The following is a 23,198-nucleotide window of genomic DNA, read 5'->3' on the forward strand; positions in this document are numbered from 1 at the left end:
TCCAGCTTGCTTCCGGGGCCTTGTGGCTTCGCGTGGCTTAGAGCGTCACAACCGAGGTGAGATGCTGGGAAACTCTCCACGGCGTGCCTCCAGAGAGCCCTTAAAAACTGCTTTAGGGAGCCCCCTTGGAAAAGGTGGGCAGGAAGCTGAATAGCAGTGTACAATGAAGACTGGGTAAGAAAGCAAGCTAAATCCTCATTCTCCATAGCGGAGAGTCAACGGATAATACTAAAACTGAAAATTCCCGAAGCAGCATACTTAAGAGTCGTGGGAGTAAAGTGAAAAGGAAAAAAAGAGAGAGAAATTAAAAAGAAGGCTAAAAGAAGCGCCTCTGAGACTGATGTATATTTAGTGTTGTTTTTTTTTTTGTAGAAACTTTGTAGAGTTTTTTGATTCTTAAATCTATGTGCTTGTATGACTGATAAAAATAAGAACAAAAAAGCCATTGTGTCTATCAAAATTACAATTGTCCTTGGACCCAGCAATGCTACTTCTAGGAATTTATCTTGTAAATGACTTGGCAAAATTAATAGAATACAAGGTTATCTGTTACAGCATTATGTATAATAACAGATGATTTGAAAAAAACAGCAGATTGCTTAAAAAGCTGCATTTATACAAAGGAATACTAATCAGCCGTGCAATGGGAACAGTAACGCTCTGTGTTCTGAAAAGAAAGATCTCAAAGATAAGTTATATAAACAATTTAGAACTATATGGTATATGGTATGATATAATTTGAATGGGAAAAAAAGAGGGGTGGAATATATAATTACACATATTTATATAAAATATTCCTGGAAGGATAAATTTTTAAAAAATGAATAACACTGGTTGTCTCTGAGAAGATGACTTGAGTGGCAAGGAGATGGATGGAGTCAATGGGATTGTCAGGGAGAGAGTGTCAAGTGAGAAGAGGCTGCAGCTGAGCACCAATGTTAAGCCCAGAGCAGATAGCCCTCAAGAGAGTTTGAGAGTGGCCCGAGAGAGAACCAGCTGAGCCAAAGCACAGAAATCATGGATGGAAGGAAGAACGATCTCAGGTGCAAAAGAATGGCTGAGTAGTTCTTCGATAGGAAGCTTTCCCTTATCACCATTTCTAAGAGGACATTCCACTTTTGTCACTCTGGCTACTTTAATATTCTTAGCACTTACCACCACCTATTTACTGCCTCCCCTCCCCCATTTAACATTAGCTCCATGAGAGCAGAAAACTTTATTTACTGTATTTACTGGTTGTCTCCCTAGTGCTAGCAGAATGCCTGCCCTCATGGTGGGCTTTGTTCAGGACTGTGGAACGAATGAGCTACTTGACATGTCCCTCTCCCTTTCCTTTCCCAGAGTTGTCTCTCAAGTCCTATGGATTTTTATCTTTTAAGTATTTCTAAAATACTTCATTTCCACTGCCATCTCCCTGATTCAAATTACCATAACCTCTTGCCTAGACCGGGGATCAGCAAATCTGTAGAGACAGAAAGTAGGTTAGTGGTTGCCTAGCGCTGGGGTGGTTATGGGGATTAACTGTAAACTTACATGAGGGATTTTACTAAGGTGATAATGTTCTAACACTGCACAAGTCAGTAAATTCACTAACAATCATTGTACATTTTAAATGGATGAGTTTTTTGTTATGTAAATTACACCTCAAAAAAGGTTAAAATATTTTTTAAATATATTAGCTGAATAAATAAAAGACTAGTTATTATTGGAAATGGGACCTTTATCTTGTCTTAAATGTGTATCCATGTTCCTGGACTTTGTATTCTATATCACTTACCATATGTACACTTTCTTAATTACTGTTCATGGGTATATGTTTTAATACGTGGTGGAACATGTCACCCCTTATTAGTACTCTTTGAAATATATTTTCTGGAACTTTCTTACTCCTTGATTTGAAATGATTGGGTTTGATATGTTACAAAAGGTGTCTCTATACACCTTTGAGTAAGCAGAAATAGGCATTAGGAGCTTCCCCTGTGCCATAAGCCAGCTAAAATCAGATTTGGCATTCCTAGGAAGCCCAAAGGGTCAAGTGCCCTTAACACATAAGGACATTTGTAACACTAAGCTAAATCTTCGATGATTGATCTGGATTTGCTGATTTTAGAAGTAAAATGCAATATTATTGGGATGGGAAATGTTTTAAAGGTAATCTAAATTGTTGGACTAATGACTTCAGTCCAAACGTCCGCAGAAACATAGGTCCAGAACTTCTCCAACAGTTCTCTGATCCTGCCGAGCCCTCTGGGTGGACTTGTCTGCCTTTTAGCTTGTGTTTACCTGGAAGCAGACCTGAATAAGGATGTTAGTGCAGGTAGATTATTTGGGAGGAAGCAGCAGTGAGGGCGTGGGGAGACTGAGACAGAGAATGAAGAAACGATAACAGGAAGCAGTTCCCACTGTGGGCAACTGCACCTGAGGCACCAAGTAGAATGAGCCTGAGAACTGTCCCTCTGAAGACTGGAACACTTACTGGCCAACTTCTGCCCGCTTTGGTTGAGCATCAGTTCCTGGGAGTATTAACCCCTCAGTGCTCCTGAGGGGCTTCCAGGGCCCTGGAGAAAACCCGGAGGCAGAAAAGAAAAGTCTGGGGCTTGTCAGGCTACCAATAACTGTCCACCACAGCTGAGCTGAAATCAGAGGTGGCCCAAGAGGTGTAACTCAGGACTACATCCATCAGGAGGGCAGAGAGCACCTTTCAAATGGAACTCCATAGACAACTGAACATCTGATGACATAACATACAATTTCCAGTACAATTTCATAGAAACCGCTTTTTTATTAGTGAAGTATTTCATTGCATTAAGGATAGAAATAAACATATCAAGAATCACATGAAAGGACCAGCCATATAAACTACATGAAGAATATTCTGGTGAGTATTCTCTTTAACAGCCACAAGCAATTAATCCCAGTGACAATGCCCAGAAGGCTGAGGATGAAGGTCACCTTTTGCAGAACTTTTATCTTAAGCAATTGAAATTAAAAAGTTAGCCTCCTGTAAGTAAAAACCCCAATAAAAGTTAGTCATATAGCACTTGCTCCCCCTGACCATGAGTGATCTTTCTAGAACATGAGGAAGTAAAGTCTAGTGGGAAAAGCCCATTTCCTGTCCTGTGTCAGCTCCCTAGTTTCCTTGAGAGAAGCGAGGCGACCTCTCTCAGTTTGGTTTCTCCCTAAATTGAGTATCACAGTAGAGGACGCTGTATTCAATGACTGTGACAATCTCAAAAACTTTGGGGGCCTTTCCAGGATAACAGCTCTAAGAAAACTAGCATGAGGAACAGTTTGTTATTTTTAAACTAAAACCAAATAGGTACATTCATTCTTCTTAAGCAACCTATAATCTTGACTGCAGTGTATGCTTTTGCCACAGACTTTTCAGAAGGAAAATATCAAAAGTGATATTTTAAGCCAAGTAACTATTAAGAATCACATGGAAACAATGTTTTCAGTCTCCCTGGCCATGCGGATTCATTCTAAAGGTGTACATCACTAACTGCTACATTATCATTCATAGTATTTAAAAATGACCACCTCACAGATGATTATATCCTGGTAATGGAATGAACCAATGAGAATGCACTGACTTACTAGTTTCATTAGTGTTAATAAGTGGATATAAACAAGAATAAGATATGCCAATTATCTCATTAAATATTGATAAATTTTAAAAATACAGATATTTGGCATTATTGAAGATAAAATATTTTCAATTTAGTTTTTCACTCTTTGGTGATTTCGGATATCTATAGGTTTTATCTTAATTTATAGAGAAATTGAGACTTTACTGAACTGTCCCTTCAAAAAGGGAAACATATTACATATTGCCTTAGTGTAGAGAGTGGGAAAATTGAGGCAAGGAAACTAAAGTGATTTATTACCTCCCCAGAGGGATCAGAAGCTATGTTTGTAAAATCTGTGGCCTTTTTCATTCATTTGCTTGTACTGAAATCCAATTTTTAAACAAAAAATCCTGTAGAATGATTCAGTGGTTAAGAAATTCTCTGTGCTCTTTGCCAGATAACTGTACAGGCTTCTCAATCAAAAATGAATAATGAACATTAAGAATCAAATACAATGCCCTTAAATATGCTTGAATTCTGTGACATCATGGTTCCCAATCCTCTGATTTGGGTTACACTGAAAGCTAAGAGGTCTAAAGAGAGGTGGCTCTGCTTCTGGTCCCACGGAACTTTTCTTAAAAGCACTTCCTGTGCAGTATTTTAAAACAACACTGTCACTCTGTCAGCAGAATGACTGTCACAGGAAGTACAGGGCACATTTTTTTTTCTATTCAGTGAGCCACAAAATATCAGAACAAACTGAATCTGAGGAAAGAATAACAACTTATAAAAACAACTCCAAAGTTACCAAGAAGAGTGTCCTGGAAGAAATGTCTCTTTAGTGTAGTCAGACTTCCTGAAATTTAATTGTAACTTACGCTGTGGATAGATGAATTTCCTATGTTCATAAGTAACTTTACAAATAATCACTCAAGAGTATTCTAATTAATACAGTCATATTTGGTAAGGGTGATTGAGGGAAGAAAAAATACCAGTCACTGATTACATTCTCCCAGAAATGCCTTTCCACGTCAAGATCAGTTTGACTGAAAAAATAACAAACTATTCACAAATGTCATAATTAGCATTCTATTCTATATATGAAATATCTGTACTTGTCCTCACCAACATTATTTATGCATTCTCTCAATTCACAAAAGAATAGTAAAAATATCCTCAGGTGTTTATCACTATCAACTCACAGGTACCACCCCACTGCACATCTCACCCCACCCAACCCCTTCCCTGCTTAATTCCTAACCTATATGAAAGTCATCAGAAGACTAAATTATTTCCTGGAGGAATTATGAACTAAAGATTAGTAAGAAACACTAATGTCCCTTTTCAAAAGAGGAAATTAGGTGCATTTGAATGGTACTGAATGAGTTTTAGTATTTTACCCTGCATTCCGAACTCTTTTTGTCTCTTGAGGATGCGGTGCATGGAGGAAAACAACTTGAAATAGTACTTATGCATTTTGAGCACAAAGTCTGGTGAGTGAAACATACTGAATAAGGTTAGATCAGGTAGCATTAACAAGGGATGTGGAGACATTATAACCACGACAGTGGTCACAAAATTCTGGAGCTACCAGCACCCAACAATGGAAAAATTACTATACAAGAATTTATTAAATACTTGCTAGACACGTGAAGAACAAAATAGTTTGTCAGGGACCACAGGATCTTGTAAAGCCTAACGGCCAACCATGTCAGCCTGCTCTTGGCCCTCTGCCCGACGGCCCTCATCACACGCCAGCACAGGGTCTCCTCTCTCCTCTCACACCAGGTGACATGCCGGTGAGGACGCAGACAGTTGCCCCACGCTGTGGTCCAGGTCACGACAGCTCCCTTGCTTCCTTCACCAAGTGCAGCCGACCGTTAGGTTCGTATGAGGGGCGCTCTTTCGTCTGCAGTTCCCTGAGACTCAGAAGAAAGAGGACAGTGAGGCTGAATGGTCACATCACCAACTTCCCCCCGGATGTGCAGAGTTTTGGGAAGGGGTGGAGGAAGGTGGAAGGAGGAAGAACATCATCCACTCACCTTCTCCTGACCTGCTTCCTCTGGCTCTTTCTTTATCATTCAACCCTAATCCTCTGACACCCCCTCCCCCACCAGGGCAGTACCCTTCCCTGTGTTGACCTGGACCATAACCCTCATTGCACTCTATTGAATTGGCCTCCTTCCTAGTTGGAAATCCATCAAAGAACAATGTCTCAGAAGTGGTGGGTGGTCAGTCACCACGCGCTTGTTGAACACGTGAAGACAGTTACTGCAGGAGCAGTCATCATGTTGATACGGGCTCTCACCTGTGCTGATGCAAATCTCAGCGACAGTACGTCCACCTTGCAGTGACTGTAACAGCCACAGACAGAAGTGGCAAAATAGTTGCCTCCCACCTAATTCACACCAATGTAATGGGCATGGGTTGAGAGGAACCACAGAAGAACGCAGAAACAGAGAAATCTGAGCTAGTATGAGTTAGATGGTTTCAGCCTGTGTTATTTCCGGCTTCACCTTTACCTCAGACACTTAATTGTGGCCGTGAGGAAGGGAAAAAGCCTTTGTTGCAAAAAGAATCTTTTTGAGAATTTAAGAAAGTCTCATTGAAGATGTTGAGACCCCTGGGTTGGCCTGCTGGTCACTCAGGGAGGCCAACCTGTTTATCCCATCCATTTGGTGGAAGGAGGAAGTTACCATCCCTCCACGAAGGTAACTACTCCCCTGCACCCGTCATTTATTATGCAATGATGACTCAGTAGTAAGTACCTTCTGATACACCAGGGATTCTTTCCAAGCAGATCTCTGACTGCTCTATAATTAGGGAGCTGTTTCATCAGATAACTAATATTTCTTGAGCTCTTACTAAATGCCAGCACTTGGCCACGTGCTTTGTATTTACTATATCATCAAATCCTCACTAAAAACTCCTAAGGGAAGCTCTATCATAACCGGTCACATGGCTATTACGTGGCAGAACTTGCATTTGAACCTGGGCAGTCCAACACCAAAGGCCAGGTGCTTAGCTGGTATACAATCTCCCTCTTCTTTCAGATTATTTTCAAAGACATAATGCTTACTCCCAGCAATTCCATTCCCACCAAGAGCACCCGAAATCCTGGACAGTACCCTTCTATCACCCCTCCTTCTTTGACATACTTCCCTTGCCTCTCGTTCGGCCCAGCAGTAATATAACCATGAAATTACCACACCCAGTATAAAAACCACAGAATCCACCCTAGTGAGCCTGCTGACAACCCATCAGTGAAGCACAGCTGAAGTCCTCAGGGAAGGTTATCCCGTAAGGGAGATGTTCTTCCAGCCACTGCTGACCTCATCCATGGATCCCTGTCCTCTGCACGCAAGCCAGGTGAAGACCAGACCAAAGAACACACCCAGCGCCATGACAATGTAGGGGATGTTGATGATGATGGAAGTCGTGTTAATCACAGACTTCAGTCGACTTGCAGTCTCTTGGTCAATGAGAACACTCTGGGAGGGGAACAAGAAAACAGTATTCCCTTGATTACCGAATATTCACAGTATAACTTTTTTGTGGTATCTTTCTTCCAAATCATTAAATACAATTTGGGTCTGTCCTCCTGTTTAGCAAACCAGAGATACTGAAAATCCATTTATAAATTAGAGTAACTAGAGGGGGCATTTATTCATTAACATCTTCCCTTTTCTCCTGAAGATATGTTTTACTCCCAGAATTGGTGGGAAAAAGGAGGGGAAAAGAATTCAGAAATATTGAGAGAATATCAGCTTTTGTTTACTATCAGACAACTCTAACTCATCCTTCAAAATCCAGCTCAGTACAACTTCCTTTCAGAAGTTTGTCCATCTCACATTCTAAAATCCTCCATCACTGTCTTCACATTCTGCGTTGTGTCTCTTTACCTGTTTGTCTCTTCCTGACTGTGAGGTTCCTGAAGGCAAGACTTTTATTTCAGTCAACTCAATACCGGGTATAACACCACCCAACATAGGAGGTGCTCAGTTAATGTCAGTTGATTAGATGAATGAATGAATGAAATTTTCCAACAATGGCATATGGAAAGCATCATTTCTCTCTTGGCCAGATCTATACTAATCAGGACCAGAATTTTCGACAGAAAGTGTTAGGGAAGACTTGAGGTTAACCAGAGTTACAGAGGGTGCTGATAACTAAGGAAATATTCTACAATAACACTTTCTGTATGAATGGCAAAGGCATTAACATCTTAAACTGTCATGGGTGAGGTATCTGAAGAGCTTAATTCCATAAAAATTATTAGCAACAATTGGGACTTTGGGCTTAACTTTAGTTCAATATGCAGGGAAAGGCCCATCAGGGTCAGAGTTTCCACCTCTGGAAAAAGGGGGTGAGATAGCAGTCTCCCAGCTCACTTCCAAGTCTAATGTTTTATTTTTCTAGAGAAGAGAAAAATCAAGTTCTTTCTGGGAGGGAGCAAAAGCATGAGGTTTCACTCCCTCATTCCCTGGACTCAGTCTAGTCTTTAACAAAAACTCAAGGCAAAAGTTCAGGTAGAGGGGACTTCAGATAAGCCACAGCTATGGCCATAAGCTGGCAGAACAGGGCCTGTCCACATTTTCAAAAAGCCCTACTTCCATGGCCTGCCCCACAAATAACAGTGATGACCAAGGAGCCATTGCAAATAAGTCCTATAAAGTGGTAAATATTGCCTGAATTTGTCCTTTGAAACAATAAAAGCCTTGTCTTAGAACTGTAACCCCAAACCCTTCAATAGTTTATCAATGTGGCTACCAATGCAATGCTAAATGAGAAAAAGAAAGACATAGAATTGTACCTACAATGTGGTCTCAACTATGTAATATCAAAACCAGAAAAATACCGAGGTGACATGAGCAGGTATCAACTGCATTTTCTCTGAGGGATGGGCTTGCTCACCAAGCGATTTACTTCTTAAATACTATTTTTAATTTCCCAAGAGTTCTATGAAAAACATGTCACTTTTACAAAATGCAAAGCATCAACTTTTTTTTTTTTTTACAAAGCTGTTATTGGAAAAAATTTTACAACACACTGTTGAGGAAAATAAAGCAAGTTAAAAATAACATGCTACTCTGGCTCAGGTTTGTGAAGTCATTCAAATTTTCCCTTTTCTTGCTAATCTTTCTTCCCAAATTTTCTGCAAAGAACAAGTATTTTTAGGGAAGAGAGAAAAATAATAAAAACTTTTTTTTTTAATGGAGGCACTGGGGATTGCTAAGCATGCACTCTACCACTGAGCTATTACCCTCCCCACCAATAAAAACTTTTTAAAATGCTGCTGTTAACAACAGAAGCCAGCTGACCAAGAACTTATTGAGGGTGAAAAATCCTGTAGTTTTCCCTTCAAAACTGGGTAAAAAAGAAAAGGGAAATTGAGGAGATATAACTACAGTAACTATAATACGTGATTCAGAAAAGAATTTATCACAGGTATCAAATAGTGTTTTCTGAACTTTCAGAATATGTTTTATTTATAAAACTTCAATTTATGCCTAAGAATTAGGGATAGCATTTCTGTAGGTACACTAAGTAAGAAATATTTCTTCAGAGAAACTCCTTTTGTTTGGACTTAGGATCTGTTTCTGTAATTTATGATGTATGCATGCTTACCAGAAAGTAGAAAAAACTCTAGGCTGTGATGAAAGACAAAGCAACCACATATCACTGCAATTAATGGGCATGTGTTACACTTTATTTAACTGTTTCTTCAACCACCTTACATGAAATTTTCATGTAATGAAAATTTTTACTTTCTTTTTCTCCTTAACTAATGATTGGTAAACTGATAACCTTTTTTTCCCTTTTTAAACAAACTGGCAAATTCTTGACGATGGAGGAGAGGCTAAGAAAAGTTTAACTGGACATCTATCTGAGTGCTGGCTCTTGGTTCTTTTTCAACAGTGTCTGACCTTGCTTCATTTACCTTTGCATTTTGTTTCTTATATAACTTGCTTCCCAGAAAGGAGTTTCTTTCTGTCATTTTCAAACCTCAGACACAGGCAGCTTCATGTAAACATATAAACAGAAATTTCCTGAAGACAAACAGATTTTAAAAAATCATGTTTGTCCCTTTCTCACATCTTAAATTACACAGTCACATGCAGACACCCTATGGGAAGTTTCCCAAGCTTCCACAGGTAAAACACACCCATTTCCCTCCCAGGACTCACCTCATTGATATACATCACTGGGAAAACCAGGGTTCTAATGTTTCCTGTTTCACTACAAAGACAAAAAATGAGATTATTTTATAGACATCCTCATTATGATAGTACACTGGTCTGGTGAGACAAGTTTGTATACGAAAGTTCCAGCACACGTAGTTCATTAAATTACCTGGAATTTATGCAGTCTTCTTAATCATCTTTGCAAACATATATCAACCAGAAGTTCTATTACAAACTGTCAGTCTAGCAATTTGAAGTGGTGCATATTTATGTGAAGTGTTTTTACCAAAACACAGGATGCCAGAAAAGCAAATTCATCAAAATGATTACTGTACTGCCAAGAGTTATGAGGGGAGGCTGCAGCAGAACAACGCTGTCATTTCTCGGAATGTTTTATAACCAGGTTGCTAAGTACTATCTTCACAAGCTCCTGGAGCAATCACTTACTGAGCATTTACTATGCACCAGCTGTGCACCGGGTATCTTGGGAACATTACCTCATTTAGTAGTCCCATGCAGTAGGTATGGCTGTCCCAGGTTTAAGACAAGGAAATGATGGCTCGGAGTAATCTGCCCAGGACCACCACGCATAAGTGGTGGAGCCAGAATTCTAATTCCATTTTGATTCAACAGCTCTAGATTGTAAATTATCTTCCCTCAGAAATACACACACAAGTGGCAAAATGCATTCTTACAAACCACATTTGCTTTCTACAAAGATCCATAATGTGGGCTTAAATCTGGCAAATTCCATGGGGGAAACCAACCAAGTTTGGTTGATAGATACGCAGACAGAAAGGTTAGATAGATAGATAGATAGATAGATGATATTTTGGATATGTATCATAGTTTTGCATCCAATTTTTTCATTCAACATTAAATCATAAGCATTTTCTCAATTTCCACTGAAAAGTCTGAGCAGATCATACTTAGGAGTCCTAATTAAGTAGTGGTTTTTAGATGGAGTGTGGGGAGACTGGACCCAAGAGAGTATTTAACCCTCCATGGGAGAGCCTGTGACTGGCTGGGTGAGAGCAGTGGAAAGAAAGGAGGGGAGGCAGCCAGAGTCATGGTGCAGGAGGAAATGCTTAGCAGGACAGGTCAGAGCAGACTCTGCAGCCTTACTAGCTGTGTAAGTTCTAGCAGGTTATTAAACCTCGATTTGCCTCAGTTTCCTCATCTGCAAAATGGGGATAATACAGGGTTATTGTGAGGAATAAATGAGTTAATATACATAAAGTACTCAGAACAAGGCCTGACTCATGGGAAGTGTTCCATATGTGTTTGATTATATAAAATAAGTACATTCCAACACCAAGGCAGTCCATGAAAATGTGGATCATACCTCATCCCTGAAGCTTAGAGGTGAGCAGAGTTAGAAGCGGGCTATACTCCTCCCGACATCAACCCTACCAAGAAATCAATGTAGCAAAACAACTCTTTGCCTCTAGAAAGAAGCAAAACTTACATAAAGTCATCTAACTTCTTGACATAAACGTTGATTTGGAACCTCTTGGCTGCTCTTAGGATAATTCCAGTCAACTGCAAATCAGAGAAGCAGAAAATAAAAACATTAGGACTTATGAAAATCACACAGAGGTTTTTTTCAAGAGCATGGTTTCTGTGTGGTTCTGATAAACAGGGTGGCTGCTGCCACGCTTACTAGGCAGAGCGGAACAAGGGACAACTGTTCCCTGGGACAGACTGAGAACTGTGGATTGTGTTACGTGTCTGGTAGACCAATGTTCCTCACAGTTTATTACACATGTGAGTTCTTGGAGACCTTGTTAAAATGCAGATTCTGATTCAGTAGGTCTGGAGCAGGGGCTGAGACTGGGCATTTCTAACAAGCTCCCAGAATGCTGTCACTTTGAACAGCAAAGCCCTAGGGGACCCTAGCAGGAGGGGGATCCAATATATCCCCTCCTGTCGGGTCTGGGAATCCAGGTGGATGGATGTGGGCACGGCCAGTGAATGGTGCCCACACATGGCCAGGCCCACCCAGCAGAGCCCAGAGGACAGGTGCAGCATCTCCCCGACGGCAGCCCCATCTTTGCACTAACACTGTGGGGCTGTGCCTTGCCCTGGGGACAGGCACCTGAGAAGAGCTGAGCTGCTGAAAAGGAACTGACTGATGGCTAAGAGAGAAAAGGGAGAAAGCCACACCTGACCCAATTCACAAAAGGATAAGAGCACTGATTTCTCAGATACAAATGCAATGAGTTGGTTAAGAGGGAAGTGCCCATAAATGGCTGTGCTCAAAAAATGTGTCTGCTTTTCTTTGATTGTTCCAGGCATGTATTCAAAATCCCAAGAATGATGATATCTCACCTTTAATTCGGTCCCTACAGTGAGAGGCTCTCACACTGTGAAATGATATTCACATCCTTTTGACATGGTTTTTAGTTCTTCTCCTCTGGGAATATGAGATTAGAGTCTATGTCTATTTGATGCCTTTTAAATTAATAATGTCATATAATAACTCTCAAAGGCACTTGTATAAAGAGTTTTGCCAAAAGTGACTGAAGCAAAGATATATATTTAAATTTCAACCAGCACATTCCAGGCAGCGAGTAACAGAGGCATGTCTTCCCCCTGCCGACCTGAGGCCCTGTGGGAGGGATGTGTACATGTTCAGGTCCAATCTCCTGGCAACAGAAGACTGACCAGGTTACCCCGATCCGATCCCAGTTGTTTCCTATGATGGGCTTTCCCTGTTGCTTTTCTGTTAAAGTAGGTTTGCTGATATTTCTGCATCTGAGTTCCACGGAACTCAGCCTTCGAATTATGGGGCTATGAAACTATGCATCTCACTGCGCTGAGCTGAGTTTCCTCCACTTGAATATGTATATGAAAGGAAGATACTGTATTTCTTGAGAGGGCTGAGGACCAAACTGGTGAACACTGTATAGACAGAATAAAAGGGATGTTTCTGAACCTGGAAGATGTGCATACTCACAGGATTAATGTCCACAAATGTCTCATGATAGTCCTTATTTGGATGCATGCCTTCTATGGCAGAAACAAACTTCTCATCTGCTTGGTAGAAGTGTGGGAAAGACATGATAATAGGTGCACCTGCATTTTAAGGAAAACAAAAATGAATGACATGGTTCTTAAAAGTCTAAGATGAATACAAAATTCCTGACCACAAACCTGGTCCCTCAGTGGAGGGTGGGGAGGCCGCACATAAGAAAACTTGGGTCAGGGAGAGGGGCAGGCGAAAACTCTATTCTACATCTCTTAGCTTGGGATTTATACTTCATTTTCTGACATCTCTTCTAAGCCTAACCCTCGCATTATTTTATACCACAACATACACTGAAATTCTAGCTGAACTTTTTATTCTTCAACACTTACTCTGAACCTATAAAATGTAAATGCTTTATACACATTATTTTAATTAACATTACCAGCAGCCCTCCGAAGTTGAAACTATTAGCTTCATTTTGCATTTGAGGTTCAGAGAAGTTAAAAATTTCCCCAGGACATCCAGCTATCAGGTAATGGAGGCAGAATTCTGACCAAGTGAGGGACTGCTCATCTCAAAGCACTTGTTTCAATTATGATTCTCACCAGTGAATGGACTTTCCCCCTTTTCTTTTCTGTTTTTCTGTTTTTGTTTTACCCAAGATAGGCTTTGTTCTACTGCATATGCTGATGCAGAATTTTTTAAGACTGCCTGGTCCTGCCATCTGTCCAGCCTCTGACTAGATCAGGGCCTGCCCACAGGAAGACACTAGTTTTGTTTTGTTTTTTTAATCTCATTTTATTTTGAGAAATAAATAGAGAAGCAAGTTATTAAAGGTAACCCATTCTAGATTTTGCTCTTGAAAAGGAGAGCGAGACCCAATAATTGCTGCCATGGAAATACATTTTTGGAGGAATTAGCCTATTGGCAAATAATTTAAGTCTGCTCACCTATCCACCAGTCCAGGGCTCAAACACCACATCTGTCATACACACAGTTTTGCTCTCTATTGGTACACAGTTCCACAAAGACATAATTTCCTTCTTTGTGACCTACAATGACCTTTAAAATGTATTTTTAAAGATCTGTTGAGGACTTAATAAGGGCCAGACACTGCCCTGAGTATCTTTCATACATTTATCTCTAACCTCCACTCAACCTTCCAAGGAAGTTATAAGCATCCCCATTTTACAGATGAGAAAACTGCTGTCTGGAACCCTCCTTCTTCAACTTGGCCAATTTGCTAACAAATAGAATAATATTCAAATCCAGATCCACCTGACTCCAGACTGCTCACTCATCACACTAGCCAAAATGTTCCCCTGGGAATGCAAAACACTTGGGGACAATCCTGGAGGGTAACCTTTTAGTCCACATCTGGGAATATGTAAGAGGCAAGAGGAAAAGGGTTATAGCAAGAGATATGACTATTGCAGAGTGGACGCCTACTGTTGATTCTGCCAGCAACTTCTTGAGAAAACAGACTGTTAATAAAACAATAAGAAAAATACGTCTATATTTGTGCATTGAGCCACAGGCACCGGGGCTGAGCAGGCAGGCGCTGTTTCAGGCCCAGTGAGCCTGCAGGAGAGGGAGAAGCAGATACCTGTTCCTATCCTCCTCTGGGCTCATCTCCAGGGCAGGGGTGTGTGCTCCCCAGCACAGTGGTTCCCAATCGCATAGGCACCACCTTCACGAGAATGAATTGAAGCTCATTAAAAATACAGATTCTGAGGCCCTAGTATGTGGGCCTTGGGACAGATGTTATTAATGATTCTACAGATAATTCTTATGCAGGACCTCCCTTGGGAAGACAGGGAGGCTTATCTCAAAAGATTTTCAAACCAAATGGAGAAGGGGGCAAAAGTTAGTACATTATTCAAGCAAAAAGTACAACTTTAATCAGGTGAAAGAGGTTACATAGTTTCTCTTGAGAAGAATTGTAGCCTAAGAAAAATCACAGTACGAATATGAGAAGACCCTAAGTTCTAGCAGGAATTTGCTTGAAGATGAGGATTTTATAAAAATCCTGTTCTTTCTCTGAGCACTGGTTTCCACAATTATAAAAAGAGGCCATTGGCTGTCTATCTGGCAAGGCTAGTGTCAATAATCGTGTGACAGATGATTGCAAAAACTAGCCCTCGTGATAAAGAAAATGCCTTCGTCAGCTGTACCCTGCTCATTCTGCCTCATGCCCAGAAAGGATCCGAGTAGCTCCAACATTAAGAAGCACCAGGAACTTTGTGGGCAGAGTCTAAAACTAACTCTGCTTCGAAATCACTGAGAATCATTACCAAGATATGTACTTCCCTATTACCGAGTTCTCCGCTTTCTCTCTTAGCCGTTTTGACATGAAATCAGTTAATGCTTTACGTGTATTACCTATATGTAAACATGTAAAGCACTGAACACAGTGACTGCCACTAGTAAGTGCTAGTAAACGTGAACTATTATTACTATGAAGACTCCTAAAACACTGCCCAGAAAAAGCACATGGCATTCTAGCAATAAGTCATTACAAAAAAGCCAATGCTTTTTTTTTTTTTAAACCATGCTATAGCCATGTTACAAAACATTATGCTTGAGAGGTCAGAGTGGCTGTTTCTGTTGGGCTGACAACATTCTTTGTTGAATAGCACCAATCCCGCATCCAGCCACTCCTGCCCATGTGCCCTCTCCGAGTTCTTACCATTCTTGCAGACGCTGACATTCAAAACTCCTGAGCCCAGGCAGTTTCCTTTAGGGATACAGAAGCCAGCATTGTCTGAGGTATTGGCTAATATTTCTGCAGGCACCTTATACCGCAAGGCAGGAAGTCCCTGTACGCGCTCATAGTCACTGAAAATTATATGAACTGACCTGTTAGGAAGTAAGAACAAAAAGCCAATGTGGGTACTAGTCGGTGTGATCTGCCGGAATCAGTAAAGGTAGCCAACTGTTCTTGGGTATAACACGGCTAAGAGCTTACAGGATGAATAGAAAATGAAGAGGCAAAAAAAAAAGCCTGAGAGAAGCTCAATCCCCTCAGTGTCCAATAAAGTAAGAGACGGACTGTAATGAAAGATGTTTAAGAGGCAGTAACTATGCTGACACCCCAACAAGGCCAAGAAAAAACATAATGTGTGATCGAAAATCAAGATGTCAGTTTGAATGGAGACTCACGCAGAAAGAAATGAGTGGTCTAGACCAGCAGGGACACATGCCAGTGTGGATAAAGCAGAGGCAAAGGAAGGGAAGCCAGGGGTGAGGCAAAGCAGAAGCAGAAGAGGCAGAGAATGGTGTGGCCTGGCAGGTTCTGAAGGCCTGGAAAAGTGCCACAGTAGACAGATGCTTGACTAGAAGATATACTTTGATACCCATTTCCACTAAATAAAAATAGTTTCCATATCTGCCCAAGTCACTTATTTCAATGGAGTCCAACATCATTCTGCCTTCAGTGGTCACAGTTTCAGACAGTGTCAAGTATCCTACTAACCACCCTTACACCTGCACAGCACCTGAGTGACCGCCAAGCACGTTCACATCGCTGTCTTAACTGACCCCCCAGCCCTGCCTCTGAAGGCATCTGAAGGCTGAGGGGAGTTGCTTTGGGGGCCTCACTTTTCCATCTCTGAACCAGAGGTGGGACCTGTCTCTTGCTGCGTTGTGACTTACACGGGAGTTGCCTTTCACTGCACATACCACCACTACAGCATTTTTCAATGAAAATTCTTAGGCAAACAGGAAAACAGAGAAAATGTAATATCTTTTATAACAAATACCACTCAGATAAATAAAACATGTATTTATGGATACAACTGAAGCTCTCTGTGCAGCACTCCTGAATCTAGTCCTTCTCTGGTCCCTAGAGGTAACTGCTGTCCTGAATTTGGGTTTATCAATTCCACGCAGGCCTTTATAGCATTACCTATGTGCATGGTCATAAACAACATGTGGCACTATTTGCTATTTTTAAATGTTATATAAACAGTATACGACATTCTCTTTCTATAATTTAATCTTTCATTCAACATTATATTTTTAAGATTTATTATATTAATGTGCATGGCTCTGGTTCTTACATTTTATTTCCTATATGATATTTTAGCATATGCATACACCGTCATTTATATTCTCCTTCTTTCAGGTACTTATATTGCTTCTGATGTAAGAAATTTTCATATATTGCGAAATGGGGAAGTCATTACGGCTTATGTATTGATTTAAGTTAAACTTTATGCTAACTAGAATGGCCTGTCTTTTGGCCTATCAAACATGTATCGTACATCTGCTTTAACCATTAAAGAAAAGAACGCCTTTAACAATCAAAATGGAGCAACTGTGGTTCAGCCATTTAGGACGGAGCCAGGTGGCCACTGTGGATGTGGTTTTAGACATGTCCCTGTATCACTGAGAACTTAAACTTCCCGAACTGTATCAGACTCAAGGACACCACCAGCTGTTCTCAAAACAGTATCTGCTGGCAGCTGCCAGCTGCAGCCGCATGGTCTCAAGGTCGCCCCTTGTAACTATGCAACAATTTCAGATGCCAACCAATCCTGGCTTAACAAGCACCCTTACTTCTCGCCGGCTCCAATTATAATTTTTGATAAAAAAACTCATATAACTAACTGTAACTTTGAGGTTTTTTGCTTTTAGAAGCTTACCTCATCTTGCAGTCCAGCAAAACACAATTCGAGTGCTTACTGAATCTGTGTCTCCCAGGCTATAACCCTCAGTTGGGCTTAAATAAAACTCTTTTCCATTCCTATTGTAGATTGTTTACTGATTGTTTCCAAGGACACTTCCAGTTTTTCCAAACCACAATCAACGTTGCAATGACCATTTCTGTATAAGTCTCCTTCATATATACACAAAGTTCTTCAGGCCAGGGAACCTAGGTAGGAGGGAAGTGTGGAATCATGGGGTTTGCACGCCTTTGGCTTTACTAAGCATTGCCAAGCGGCTCTTCAGAAGTGGTGGTACCGGGGTAAGAATGAGTCTCCTCTGTGTCAAATTTTCAGTAAGTCCCCTCTTGCCCTCCTAGGTGTCCTTGTCTCATTCACTGCACTCAAGCAAATTTCCTCTGCCTTCAGTCCTGCCACAAATACTGACTGAGCAGAGCAGCTGCACCGCGGCACAAAGAGCAGGGATGCAGAGGGCAGTGAAAGAAGGGCTGTTTCTGGGGGGAGGGTAGAGCCCAGTGGCAGAGTGTGTGCTTAGCATGCATGAGGTCCTGGGTTGGATCCCCAGTAATTTAATCTTTTTTAAAAAGTGCTATTTCTGAGGAGGATGATACCACTTGGTGGCTGACTTAATGCAAGAGAGGAGCGAGGTTTATGGTGTTGCCAATGACTCTGGCAAGGCTGACTGGGCGGTGTTGCAATTGTGTGAGATATGAAAGTCCAGAAGAACAGCCGTTCTTGAGAATGCTGACTCTACAGCGTCAAAGGCAATGAAGTTACTTCTGACTGAGGAGAAGTTTCACAAACAGCCTTGCAGGAGCGAGCAGGAGAGGAAAGGGAGGCTGCGTGAGTCAGCCCCTCATTGGAGCAGTTTGAGGCTGAAGGGCGGGAGAAGGCGCAGTGGTGACAGGGAGTTGGGCATCAAGGTGCAGGGCAGGACCCTTCTTCCCACAGAAGGGACTGAATGACACTCGTCTGCAGAGAAGGAGCAGGCAGGAGAGAGGGAGAGATGCAGGGCAGGCATAAGATATATCATCAGTGGGAAGGTCAGAGCTCAGCAGACTTATCAACTCTGAAATGTGGACAACGGTGTGATTTCTTTATCTCTTATGTAGCGATTACCTGTTGACTGGAAGCAGACCAGATCAAATTTCATGCTTGACAGAGCATATTATAATAACTAAGAGCCAGCATTTAATATTTACCATGTGACAAGCTCTGGGTTAAGTATGTTACTAAAGTAACTCATTTATCTTTAAAACAATTTCCAAGGTAGGCAACTATTTCTATCTTTATTTTACAAATGAGGAAAGTGAGGCACAGAGTGGTTAAATAACTCTCCCAAGGTCACACAGCTGTAAGTGGTGAAGCTGGTATTCAAACCAACGCAGCCTGGCTCTGGAGTGAACCACCACACTACACTGTGCTGTCTCTCAATGAGCCAAGATCACTGATCACCGATTATGCATACACATCCTTATCAAATAAGTACAGCTACACGCATTCCTCGCAGCTTTAGTGGTCCTGCAGTCAAAGAACTAATTTTTCAAGTTCTTACCTGCAAAAGTCAGATGGGAAGACATAAAGGACTTCGTCTTTGGTGATTAATGGGTGAAAAGAATCTCCATCAGTTCCATTGATCATATTGCATTCGTCAGCTGTCCACCAGTCAAGTGACCTGTTGTTGGGAGCACAAGAAAGGGTCTAGATGATCACACTGGATTTCAGGCTTTTTATAATGGTCGGGACTTTTCAAGACTTAACTGGGCGCTGGCTATCCACAGAATCTTACTCACATGCGGACACATGGGGTGATATTGGTTGGGGATGGGATCAAGAGGGGAAAAGCAGGCCCCTGACCCCAAATCAATTCTGACAGAGGCAACAGCCAAAAATCTCTTTCCTTCCTCAAAAATAAGAGTATCTTACATAGAGGTTTAGGAATATCCATTTACTTAAAGCAGTGATCTAATTTGGCATTCACAATAGCCTTGTTGACAGACAAGCTCTAAACAGATATGTTCAGATAGATAATACTCATGACAGCATTAACTCCCCCATAAACAGCTCTCTATTACAAAATTAGCAGAGGACTTCTCTTGGGCCACAAGAAAGCTTAATATTGAATCGACTTTATACACACTAAAAGCACAGTTGAGATAGTGGGTTTTTAAAAATTAATTCCTTGAATAATGGTACAAAATGCAAAAGACAGGAAAGGATGGATAATAAATAGTAATTCTTCCAACTTCTGGTCAAGGTGGCACTCTAAGTTCATGTACTGAGGGTCTCTTCCAAGTGAAAACATACAGCAGTGGTTGATAAAACACAAGAGAGATAACATTTAAAAGGTCTACACTCAAACAAAATCTCCCTAGACAATGAAAGGTGATAAAAGCCACGTGGTGAGTAGGGCTAAAGCTGCTGGTCCACCAGGCTGCAGGTCTGGAAGCCAGGAGACAGATCTGCAAGGCCAGCTCCTAGGTTAATGAGCTGCAGGCCTGAAATCAGGGTCTGGGGCCAGGGATCCTCTGCTCACTAAGAGAGGCAAAGAAAGCAAAGCCGAGTCACTGGCGGGCAGGAAGCCCCACACACAGCCTCACAACCTGAATCCGAGTCAAGCCGCCTGCTGACTCTTTGGCTAGGTCTGTGATGACCTCTGCGTAATTATGAGGTAGAGGCCCACCATGTGTCCTGTTTGGGGGGCTCCTGGGTGGGCTACATGGGGGCAACTGCAAAAGTGCTGCCCAGGGCAAGGTGAGAGGATGGATGGATGGATAGATAACAGACAGACTTCCCGACTGCAATAATTCTGCTAATCAACATTTGTCTATTAAATGAAAGAAACTTGTGCTAAGAGACAGGCAACAAAATCAACAATGAGGAGATGAATTCACTTTAAAAGAAATTAAAATAACTGAACAATCTGGCTAATACTTTAAATAAATATGTTGTTTAGTATCCTCAAAGAGACAAATGAAAGAACACCATCCTTAGAAAAGAATGGTAAATTCTCAAAAAAAATAAAAAAGAAAGAATGAAGTAAGAGTAGAGAGATCTAAAGAATGAAAAAGAAATCTTGGGAATAAAAATAATTTCTGAAAGAAAAACTCAATATAGGGATAAACTCTAGACTGTACCTAACTAAAATTGTTACAAACTGAGAGTGAAATAGATATTTTTAAATATGCAAAATCTAAGACAGTTCACTACCCACAGATCCTTCCTGAAGGAACTAGTAATGCAAGGTTCCTCAACCTGTTAACACTTCGAGCCTGATAATTCTTTGTGGGGGGCTGTACACTACAGGACAGTTAGCAGCATCCCAAGTCTCCATCCAGTAGATGCCAGTAGCCCCCTCCAGTTGTGACAACCAAAGATGTGTCCAGACATCACCAAATGTCCTCTGGGGGGGGGGGGGGCAAAACTGCCTCTATTTGAGAATCAACGTACTAAGGATCTTCAGCAAGAAGAAAACTAAACCCAAGGGGAAGATGTGAGAAGGCAAAATAATAATAAATATTTACTATAAAAATAATGAACTTTGTACTTATATTTGGCTTCCTAAGAAGGTGGAACAAGTGGCAGACAAGAATAACACAGAGGATGTGTGTGTGTGTTAAGAAATGGGTAAAGATATTGTCTTGTTTAAAAAAGGGAGATAATAGATAGCTTTCGATTCTGTTAGGAAAATACTATTAAATGTAAACTAAGGGTAGAATAGACATAAACCAGCTAAGGGTGAAAAAGAACGTAGAAATAAGTCTAAATATATCAAGTAATACATTATTATATCATAAATGTATCAGTAATTACAATACGTATATAAAAGGATTAAACTCTCCCATTAAAAGACTGGAAAGAAAATAACAAATTAGGTTTAAAACAAAATCCAGCTATATCCTGTTTACAAGTAAATTTCCCTCCCAGCCCAGTACCCAGTCATGTAGTTCCCTCTCCAAAGAAAAATTTAAATAAACTTTTCATTTAAAAACAATTTTAGCTTCACAGAAAAGTTATGAAATAATACTCCATACTAGTTTTTTGCCTGTATTCTGGGAAGCTTCGAAGTTAATTTAATATTCAAGAATAGAATTCCTCTTACCATAGTCCCTGAAGAATCAGCTTCCTTTTCTCTCAAAGATTTTTAATTTCTATGACTTAAAAAAAAATCATTTTGCTTTATGTGTGGCTTTATTGCAAACTGCCTCAGTCCCTTTTTGGAAGTAGTTTGTAAGTCATAAATATTAAAATAAAATATTTTGAAATGCTATAATACTGAACTCAAATGTATTTCATCTTAAAAGAAAAATACATGAACAATGCAGAATCACTAAATTAAATTAAAAAGAGAGCCTCTTTCTTCCCCCCAAAACAAGGAATGATTGGAGAAGGATTTGTGCTGCAGCTGCGCGTCACTCAATGACAACTAAGTGGAAGAGTGAAATTCCCCACTGGCTTGTAAGTCACAACTGGATAAGCTAAATCTACAGATCATTCATATTTAACTCATGGAGTACCTTGCCCCAACCCTGATTTATAAAATAATTCTACATATTATATGTTACAGTATTTTACATGTTTATAGATATTTTTTAGTTTATCGATTTTTTTATCCAAAAAATGACGGTGCTAAAATTTTTCTGAAATAATGCAGAAGTGGATATTCAGTTTAAATAAAAATTAAAAAAATAATTACACCAATAAATCATTAGACTTACGTTTTCCCATTCCATTCCACAATCTTGGAAAAATTAAGGTAATTGTCCTCTCCGGTTAGAAAGACATAGTCTCCATCATTAGTCCCATTTTTCTAAAAATAAGTGAATACGGTCATTAAAGTAACTATGACAGTTACGTGTATTAACTTGCCTAGGCTTATGGTACCCAGTTGTCTGGTTAAACAATACTCTAGATGTTGCTGTATTTTGTAGATGTGATCAGCTTACTTTAAGCGAAGATTACTATGGAAAATGTGGGCTCATTCAATCAGCTGAAGGCTTTAAAAGCAAAACCTGAGGTTCCCTGGAGAAAAGGAACTCTCCTCAAGACTGTAACATAGAAATCTTGCCTGTGTTTCCAGCCAGCTTGTCCTATGGGTTTCAGACTTGCCACCTGCCAGCCCCACAATCACATAAGCCAGTTTCTTAATACGAATCTCTTGATATAGATACACAGATCTCCATGGATTCTGCTTTTCTAGAGAACCCTAACTGATACAGTAACTAACACATTTAATCTTTATGAAACTGTCCTGATTGGGCCTAATGGCTACATGCAATTGAGCCAGAAATAGAGAACAGAGCGACTATTTTGCTAAATCCTATATTAACCATATTATTACTTTATGGTTTTAAAAACTGTAAGTCCCATTAAATAATGGACAAAGGATCTGAAGAGACTTTTCTCCAAAGAAAATATACAAGTACATATACAAACAGCCAGTAAGTACATGAAAAGATGCTCAACACTATTAGTCATTAGAAAACGCAAATCAAAACCACAAGGAGGGGGAAGGGTATAGCTCAGTGGTAGAGCGCATGCTCAGCACCCAAGAGGTCCTGGGTTCAATCCCCAGTACTTTCTCCAAGCAAAAGTCAAGGAATAAACCTAACTACCTCTCCCTCATAAAACAAACAATACAAGTAAAACTCACAATGAGATACAACTTTATACCTACGAGGATGGCAATTAAAAAACAGGAAAATAACCAGCACTGATGAAGATATGGGGAAACCGGAGCCTTCTTACTTTGCTGGTAGGAATGTAAAATGTTGCAGCTGCTGTGGAAAATAGTTTGGCAGTTTCT

General features: G+C 40.5%; 1 protein-coding gene across 1 annotated transcript in view; it reads right to left on the reverse strand.

The window, feature by feature from the left end:
- Window positions 1-2,762: 2,762 nt before the first annotated feature.
- SCARB2 (scavenger receptor class B member 2) overlaps window positions 2,763-23,198 on the reverse strand; it is a 67,235-nt gene continuing 46,799 nt past the window's right edge. The window contains exons 5-12 of the mRNA XM_010983113.3: window positions 22,111-22,202; window positions 18,948-19,067; window positions 15,415-15,584; window positions 12,714-12,832; window positions 11,223-11,296; window positions 9,758-9,809; window positions 6,902-7,060; window positions 2,763-5,488 (exon numbers count right to left, since the gene is read on the reverse strand). Coding sequence (XP_010981415.3) covers window positions 5,450-5,488; window positions 6,902-7,060; window positions 9,758-9,809; window positions 11,223-11,296; window positions 12,714-12,832; window positions 15,415-15,584; window positions 18,948-19,067; window positions 22,111-22,202 — 825 coding nt within the window. The 3' untranslated portion in view covers window positions 2,763-5,449. The remainder of the gene's footprint in view (window positions 5,489-6,901; window positions 7,061-9,757; window positions 9,810-11,222; window positions 11,297-12,713; window positions 12,833-15,414; window positions 15,585-18,947; window positions 19,068-22,110; window positions 22,203-23,198) is intronic.

Source organism: Camelus dromedarius, chromosome 1 (assembly GCF_036321535.1).
Source record: "Camelus dromedarius isolate mCamDro1 chromosome 1, mCamDro1.pat, whole genome shotgun sequence".
Lineage (NCBI taxonomy): Eukaryota > Metazoa > Chordata > Mammalia > Artiodactyla > Camelidae > Camelus > Camelus dromedarius.